We start from the raw sequence: 8,736 nt of genomic DNA, 5'->3' as shown, positions 1-8,736 counted from the left end.
GCCACCTCGCGGGGACCCGGCCCGCCGCGCTGCGCCTGCGCGCGCCCCGCGCCGGCCGCCCGCCCCTCCTAGCGCCTCCCAGCCACCCCGCCCCAGGCCGGGAGCCGGGAAATGGGCGGCAAGGCCGCGCGGCGCGAGCCCGCGCCGCCTTCCAATCAATGCCGCTCGTCGCCCGCCCGCAGCTTCCCATTGGCCAGCTCTCGCCGGAGGCGGGGAGAAGGGGGCCGGGCGTCTGCCTGCCTCTTGGCCAATCGCCGGGCCCACCGCGCGCGCCCCTGGTTGCCCCTGGAAACCCAACAGCCGGCGTCTCGGATCCGCCGCACCCGCCGACCGGGAGGGAGATGGACCGCAGCTCCGAGCACCGTGGGGGCCCCGGGGGGGAAGACGGAGATGTGGCTAACCTGTCCCCCAAGCTGTCCGGGATCAAGGCCACCTCTGGCCCCCACTCCCCGGCCGAACCGCCGGAGCCGGAGCCGGAGCCGGGGACCGTAGAGGCTCCGGAGGGAGGCGCCGCCGAGGACGAGCCCGCCGAGCCCCGCGAAGGGCCGGCGGCCACGGAGGCTGTGGACCAGGCGGCACCCGGGGAGCCGGAGCCGCCGGCCGAGGCTGAGACTGAGCCGGAACCCGGGGAGCCGGCCGACGCTGGGCCTGAGGAGACAGCCCAGCCGGGGCCCGAAGGCGGGTCCGCGGAAGCGGAGGAGAGGGCGGAGGAGGAGAGGGAGGAGGCGCAGGAGGGGGAGGAGGCGGAGGGGTCGGAGGGGTCGGAGGAGGGAGAGGAGGCCGCGGCAGCGGCGGGCAAGGCGAGGAGGAAGAAAGCCCCCTCGGCGGTCTCTGTGCCGCTGTCCACCACCGGCCAGGAGAAAGCTGCGCCAACCCGGGAGGCTGCGCAGGAGGACGGGGAGAAGGAGGAGGAGAGCGAGGAAATCAAGGGGAGGGGTGTGCAAGGAAGCCCGGTGAAAAGCAAGGAAAAGGAGGAAGGTGAGAGACTGGACGAGGGGGAGGATGAATGGACCGAGGAGATGAAGAAGCTGCAGGAGCACCAGCTGCGCGCTGAGCTCCTGGAACAGTACCAGTCGCTGGTGGTGGAGCGCAGCAACTACCAGCGTTACAACATCTACCTGCAGCACAAGATCTCCGAGGCGCTGCGCAAGAAGAAGGGCCTGGATGCCACCGAGGTGCCCGACAAGGGCATGGAGCCCGAGGCCCCAGAGAAAGAGCAAGCATACCTCCGCCATCTGGCCTTGCTGGAGGAGCTGAGGAAGCAACAGGCAGACGACCTGGACTGGTATCACCAGGAGCTGAACCAGCTGAAGAAGCAGTGCAAGGAGGTGCTCTCCAGCGTGGAGAAGGAATGGACAAGCTTCCAGGCGCTCAAGAAGCAGGTGGTGATGCAGGCCATGGGCAGCTGTCAGATGCGCGGCGGTCGCCAGGCTGCACTGCGAGAGGTGGAGCAGATCCAGGCGCTGGAGGACAAGAAGGAGAAGGAGATGAGTGCCGTGAGGCTTGAGAACGTGCAGCTAAAGCAGAGCTTGGTGCATTTTGAAACACGGATGAGGGCCCAGGAGGACCTGACGGAGGGGCTGCTCCTCATCGATTTTGAACAGCTGAAGATTGAGAACCAGACCTTCAATGAGAAAGTGGAGGAGCGAAACGAGGAACTTTTAAAACTGCACAACAAGGTGACCAACAACGTGCAAATAATAACCCACGTGAAAGAGAAGTTACACTTCGTGGACATAGAAAACGTGTGCAAAAAGACACAGCTTTTGGAAATTGAGGCTCAGGTGGCCCTGAGGAGGGACATCCTGACCAGGACGAAGCAGGTCCGGGACAGCCTGCGGGCTGACAACATCAAGCTGAATCAGAAGTGCGGGCTTCTGGGCAAGGAGCTACTCCTTCGGGACATGGAAGAGAAGGTAGACAGGACAGAAGTGCTCAACCAGCGCATAGAGTACCTGAAGCGCCATCATGCTGGGCTTACTATGTCCTGCAGAGGTGTGAAGCAGAAGATCAGGGAGGCCAAAGCCTTCCTCCCACCTTAACACCCACGATAGGAAGAGTCAGCAGAACGTCTTTGATCTCAGCAACTTTTATCCTTCGTTAACTTTTATTCTCCACTTGCGGCCATTCTTTCAAAGTCCTACAGTGTGGGGATGATGCTGTATTTTGTATTGATCTCATCATTTTCAGCTCCTAAATTAGTCCTGAGCAAAATTGGGCTAGCCGTCAGTTTTACACGGGGTGAAGTAAAACAGGCCCAAAGAAACAGCTGTGATGACTTAATGTACCTGACTTCTAGAAGCCTTGTTGTAGCTGAGCAATTCCGTCATTTTAATGATCTGATCCTGAGGAAAACTGTTCCTCGTCCATACATGAGAGGGTTCAACAAACAGGCACGGAACCAAGAAATGTCCTGTGCATTAAGCTAATTATTAAGTTTCCTTTGAATGTATTAAACTGTGTAGTTCTAAGTCACATCCTCAACTCAAAGCTCACTAGTTTCCTTCGATGAATCTAAACTTGTTTTGTTTGTAAGTAGCACTGGCTTCTGGGTAATAAACAAGATGAGGGAAACGAGAGAAATGATAAATAGGAAAAGGAGCTGAGGTTCTGTCCTCTTTCCTTTTTCCACGAGAGGAGGCTCGGTCTGCTTGACCATTGGCGCTTGCTTCTGGCTCAATGACAGTCTGCAATTCTAATGAAACGTTTTCTGGGATCCTCTCAAGAAACGCAATTATCTATACGTAAACATGAAACTTTGTTGTCCGTAAGCCTTTTGTTCTTGGCAAGGTATTTTTGGATCTTGGCAAGAGGACCCTCACTATGCATGTGATTTTACTCTGTATCAAATATTAAAGTGCCTACTACTCCTTGTGTTAATGTGAGAAACACCTGATAGGTCTACCTCTTTCATCCAGAATCAGTGATTCCATTTCCAGTTTTCTTTGGTGCTTTTGGAGCTAGGGGCTTGGCTTTATTTCTTTTTAGCTTTCAGTGGAATTTTGAGTTGGGCAGATTTGGGATTAGAAGTATTCTCCCATCCCTAAGCTTAAGTAGGTCGTAAGGAGGATGAGCTAGTTTTGGGTGCCGAACACCTGTAAAGAAGGATAGAAACCCCTCTCCGGGCCGATGACGCAGTTCGTCGTGAGAAGGTCACGATGACTTTAGCTTTTGGGGGTGCGATTGTTTTCTAAGGTGTGTGCCCTTTGAAGCCAATAAAGGCTGATTAAAATCCCTTTTCTAACTTTTACAGCTTGGACACACTCTTTTATAGGATCATACTTGTCACACCGCACACACGTAACAATGAGGGGAGTAAAAAGCATTCACTTCCTGCTTCCTCTTCCATCCTCCTCATCCTTTACACTTGTCTTCCCTCTACCCTGTTCATCAAGGCCAAAGCGACGTAGCAAATCACCAGCAAGCAGCCCTTCGTGTTCTTTGTGCCTCCTGCAGGAGCGGCACAGACCCACCGGGGTCTCCGGCGGTTGGGAAGGCTTCGGACTGAACCTGGCGTCGTGCTCGGTGGCTCCCCGCAGCTAGCAGTTTTCATGGCCACAGTGCCTGTCCCTTGGGCTCACTAGCGGGAGAGGAGGTATTTTCAGCGGACTCGGACCCACCGGCAGTTACGCAGGCCTCACCAAGCCCTCCCTCGGCAGCCTGGAGCTGGGCAGACCGGCCTCTCGAGGGCACGAGATACAGAGACTGACGAAGCTGGCATTGCTCTCAGCTGCTAAGTTACCAGTGTTCTCCCAAATTACCTTCTCCCACGCTAGAGATGTTACAGTTCATTAGAAGATAAATAATCTTCTGTCGATGACTTCACAACGAGGTTCCTTCTAATTAAATTACAGGAGAGCTCTTGATCATGAAACAGCAACCCCTTCACGAAGTGCTTCTTAAGCTCGCCTCTGAGGAAGAAGGCCATAGACCCTCCAGTCTTGCTGATGGGCCCCATCGCAGCCTCTGACCCACTGCTCTGTGACTGTGTGCGTAGTCCTCTGGGCCCCGGGGAGACAGAGGTCTGGGAGGCGAGGACAGTCATCCTCCCTCGGAGCCCGCACGATGCCTACCTAGCCCATAATCGATGCTCTGTAATCTGTTGGATTATTAACACATCAACATCATAGCATTCTCATTTTCTGGCAAAAGTGTTGCTCGAATGCCTAGAATAGGCAGACGCTGCTAGTCCTGTATCAGACTCGAGAAATAACCACAGGCAGAAAGAGGTTTCCAGAACTAGAACCGATGAGGAAAATGACGGTCCATTCTAGAGAGACCGCCTCCAGGGAGCCTGCCTGCCTCTAGAAGATAAAGAGGGGCGGCGGCGGCTCGACTCGAGACCTCTGACGTCTCGTCAAAAGAGAGGGCCTGCAGAACGCAGGTACAGTGCAACCTGAGCTGTAACAGGACATGACTTCTTGTGGGTCGGAGTTGGGAGTGTCCCCTTCGTGTCACAGGCGCTTGTGTGGCTGGGAAGCACGGGCAGGAGGGAATCGGGCACCAGCTGCGTGGAGCCCAAGGCATCGAAAAGGGAACACTTTTCATTGGTAGCTGGATGTCATTTCTGGCGGCTTACCGCATTTGAGATTTTTAAATGACGTAAGTGGAGAAACATGCTTTCTTTTTTTGTTAAGTGGGTCTGAAGCCATAATTTAGATGTTTGCCAATCGTCGGGGATGCCTGTCTGATAAAATCATAGCAGAGTTAATGAGCCCCGATCTGCAACTTGGGTTTTAAACTCGAAGACCATCTTCATGTGAGAAGGATGAGTCATGCAAGGGGCATGATTGGGAAGGACTCCGGGGGGCCCTGCGGCTGAGCTGAGCGGCTGGTGGGGGCCGCAGGCTGGGTACCGCTCCTGGTCCACACCTCCTGCTTGCCCACCGTAACCCTGTCTACACAGGCGTGGGTTTGAATGAATACACCTCCACCTGCCCCAGCTTTTTACCTGAGGCAGGCTTCTAATATTTCACCCAAAGGATGCCAAGGTTGAGTACAAAGGTGCACCTAGGAGGAAGACACAGCGTCGCACTTGCAAATAAGGGCTTTGGAATCAGGCTGACCTGGATTCCATATCTCTTCTGTTTGTGACCTGGGCCAACAGTCCACCTCTCTAAACCTCAATGTGCTCCCCCATAAAATGGGGGAAAAATTTATAAAAGTCATTATACGAAAAAAGTATCTCTTCCGTAGGTGGTGAAATTAGGATTTTTATTTTTTGTATTTCCAAATTGTATACAATGAACATGCAATTTTAATAACGGGGGAAATACCGATTTTTAAAATCCCCAAATTCCCCCCAAGAGTTCAGATACTAAAAGTTTACGTGTCAAGAGCATGATTCTATCTCTGCTGATGGGTTTCTTTTAATGACACAATTAATTCAGCAACCTATTTTAATCCTCACAAGCCAGTGGACAGATGCTGGTGCCCTTTTTAAGCTCTGGTTACAGAAAAGAAACATGAGGCTCAGAGCATTTAAAGACTCCTGACCTGACCTCTAACTAAACGACACCTGAAACAGGAGCTGTTTTTTGGCTGGAGCAGCTTCTCCCGGGAGCTCGGGAGCGGGGTCGAGAAGCCGCAGGAACGATGTCTGGGCACCGAGAGACGGGGCGGGGGGGGGGGGCAGGGGTGCCGGTAACTCGTGCTGTCCGGGGGTCAAGACTACTGCCCCTGCCTCCACAGGCTCAGGCATTCTGGGAGAAGGGGCCTTGGTGCGGCCGGGCCCCGCGGAGCAGCAACCTTCTAGAGCCGGCTGGCTGCAGGCGGTGCTCATGGAGGAGCCCGGGCTCCTGAGCCAGCCCCGCGCTCCCGGCCTCTCGGGAGGACCCGGGCACGGCGAGCTCCTGCGTGGGCCCCGACTGAGGACTTGCCGCGGCTCTGCTGGCCACGCACGCCCTTCCTCTGATGACCAGGGGCTCCTCTCAGGTCCCACGCAGTCCCTGCCCTGTACGGGGGCAGAATCTCGTTCCGTCTCTGGGCCTTGGTGGCAGGCTCCACATGCCGGGTGGTGGTTTTTGAACCGTCAGCCCCCTGGCTTCTCTTGGGAAAACGGTCCACAGCTTCCACCGCAAGCCTGGTGCAACCCAAGGCCGTCCCCGAGCCGGCCGTCGGGCGTGGGCCGGTGCCTCGCACACAGGCCCTCGGGTGAGTGAATCCAGGCCTCGCCCCAAACCCTGCACTGGGGAGTTGAGGTCAGAGCGAGAGGAGCAAGGCTTCCAAAGGCCGCAGAGCAAACCTGTTCCCTGGGGAGACGGGCAGCAAGGGCTCAGGGGCCCCAGGGAAAGAGTGTGAACCCCAGCCCCGCTGCTAACTGGCCGCAGGAGCCCAAGCAGATCGGCTTTCTGCGTCACACCTTTGGAATGGGGACAGTGACAGAGCTGCTGCGGAGAGAAATGAGGCCATTCACAGAACGCGGCCTGGGGCCGGGCGTGGGTGCGGAGGGCAGCAAGCCCCGGGACACGACGGCCGTCCAGCACGGCCACACTCGTCGGCCACAGCGCCCCCCGGCCTGGGCCAGGTGGAGAAAAGGTAACAGTGGAGCGGAGCAGCCATGGGATCCCCTAGTGAGAAGATGGGAGCCTGGTGCTGGGGGCCAAAGACACGGGAGCGAACACCCTGACCAGAGCCGCGCCGTCTCTGGGGGAGAGAAGCGGGGGGAGCAGTCACAGGGCGGAGGGTGGCGGCCCAGCGCAGGCCGTCGGCCTCGCTGCCACGGGAGGGCCAGCACCGTCTTGTTCCTGCAGGTCAAGAAGGGATTCTCCTGGGGGACCAGGGACAAGAGAGGTGGCAGCCCTGACAGCCCCCCACCTTCTGGCTGGGCCGCCTGCCCTCGGCCGAACGGCTGGCGTCACACGTGAGCACCCGCTCTGACCGGCGCCAAGTGACCTCTCGGGCTGCGTCCTGCTCACCGTCACCGTGGCGGGGTGGCTGGACTGACCTCCACCCCGGAGCCGGCAACGGAGGTGCCCACGGTCCCCCGCAGGCTGGTGGGGGGCCTGCAGGGCAGCACCTGGCCGACCAGGCCCTGAGCAAGTGCCCGGGTGAGTGTGCAGCCCAGCAGCTGGCTCAGGGTGAGCGCGGGCTCACTGCTGCGATCGGGGACAGGAATGGGGTCAGCGAGTCTGAGGTTCCCCTTGGGCGTGCAAGGGCCACGCTGAACTCCCAAATCCCAGTACCAAATTAACATAACCACACCTTTTTTATTTAACAAGCAGAACAAGTGGGTTTCAAAATGTGATGCTCGGGGCGCCTGGGGGCTCAGTCGGTGAAGCGACTGCCTTCGGCTCAGGTCACGATCCCGGGGTCCTGGGATCGAGCCCCGCGTCGGGCTCCCTGCTCAGTGGGGAGCCTGTTTCTCCCTCTTCCTCTCGCTTTGGGCTCTCTCGCACACGCACTCTCTCAAATAAATCTTTAAAAAAAAAATAATGCGATGCTCTAAGTCAAATTTTGCCATACTTGAAGGTGAGAACTTCAATTTTAAACCAAACCACAGTGAACGTTAAGTAACAATTTTACATGACTTTTATTTAATAAAACCACATATTTACAATTCAAAAAGTCCTAATTTGATAGACTTTACTAAATAAAATTAAAGGTTAACTGTACAAGCAATTAAAACATGGTATGTAGCAAGTATCATCAGGAAGTTTCTATCAGCAAACTATTCAAAATAGTCAAAAACTGAGCGGTTAAAAAGTACCTTTTAAAGTGAACATTGTTTCTAGATGGGCTTGCGGGGACTGGTGGGGACTCAGCTTTCGACTCTAAAGTGCCAGTTGCACAAGGTCCCAAATCCCAAGTCTTAGATCCAGACAGCCAGCGGCCCAGGCCGGCAAAGTGCAGATTTGCAGGGGGCGCGGCCTTTCGGTCGGGCTCCCCCGTTTTCCTAAGCGATGGCATCCGACAGAGCAGCCCGACCCCGCGGAAAGGGGCCACATGCGTCACGCGGCCCGAGCTCCCGGCGTCAGGTGGACATGGCCAACCGGGAAGACCCCGGGCGGTCCCCAAATAGGCCACGGAAACCTCTTGTGAGCTAGAGATTTGGTGCGTGTTCCGGATCGGCACGGAATCCCGTCTAAAAAGGTAATGCATACGCGGTGACCCAAGTCCCAAGAGACAGATGTCAGGCTGTCCGACGGAAGTGTTAAGGGCTGGGTTTGGACGCGCAGACGAGCCGCGAACGCATCCTGCAGCAGCGGCGCTTCCTGTCCCGACCGAGGAACATCCGTATGTACAGTAAGAAAATATATACACCTTTCAGAACAGAAAGCCCACGTCCGGGAACGACACTCAGCCCGTGTGGGCGAAGGGCTGGGGCCGGCGGGGTGACATTCGGCAGCACAGTGGCGGGCGGGCGGGCGGACGCCTCCTCCGAGAGGGCAGCCGGGTCAGCACTTCCAGGCTGAGGCAGAGTGGGTCCGAGATGCCCTGCAACCTTCCAGGGGAATTCAGTTAAGAAGACCGGGGGACAAAGGCAACTCCGGGAAACGGGACCCACGGCCACGGCGCGGCCCCCGCCCGTGCCAGCCGTGAACGTGGCAGACAGAAGGCCCCGGAGAGCCAGGCCGCAGGGAGGCCCCCATCCCGTGCCGCCTGTGGCCAGCCCGCTCTCGGAGCCGGGGCGCTCCCCATATCAGCACCGAGAGCAGCCGGGGGGCACCGCCCGCCCGGGGCAGGGAGAGAGTGTGGCTGAGGGGACCCGGTCTCCCGAGCACTCGCAGACCCCAG

At 57.1% G+C, this 8,736-nt stretch overlaps 1 protein-coding gene across 1 annotated transcript; it reads left to right on the top strand.

The window, feature by feature from the left end:
• The first annotated feature begins 341 nt into the window (after nt 1-341).
• CCDC96 (coiled-coil domain containing 96) lies at nt 342-2,204 on the top strand. The gene has a single exon (XM_035005352.1). It carries the CDS (start codon nt 342-344, stop codon nt 2,040-2,042), a length of 1,701 nt encoding a protein of 566 aa, XP_034861243.1. The 3' UTR covers nt 2,043-2,204.
• The last annotated feature ends 6,532 nt before the right edge of the window (nt 2,205-8,736 follow it).

This window comes from Mirounga leonina, unplaced genomic scaffold (genome assembly GCF_011800145.1).
Source record: "Mirounga leonina isolate KUSES-001 unplaced genomic scaffold, KU_Mleo_1.0 Mir_129, whole genome shotgun sequence".
NCBI lineage: Eukaryota > Metazoa > Chordata > Mammalia > Carnivora > Phocidae > Mirounga > Mirounga leonina.
The sequence above is the reverse complement of the archived record's forward strand: the minus strand, read 5'-3'. Positions and strand labels throughout refer to the sequence as shown.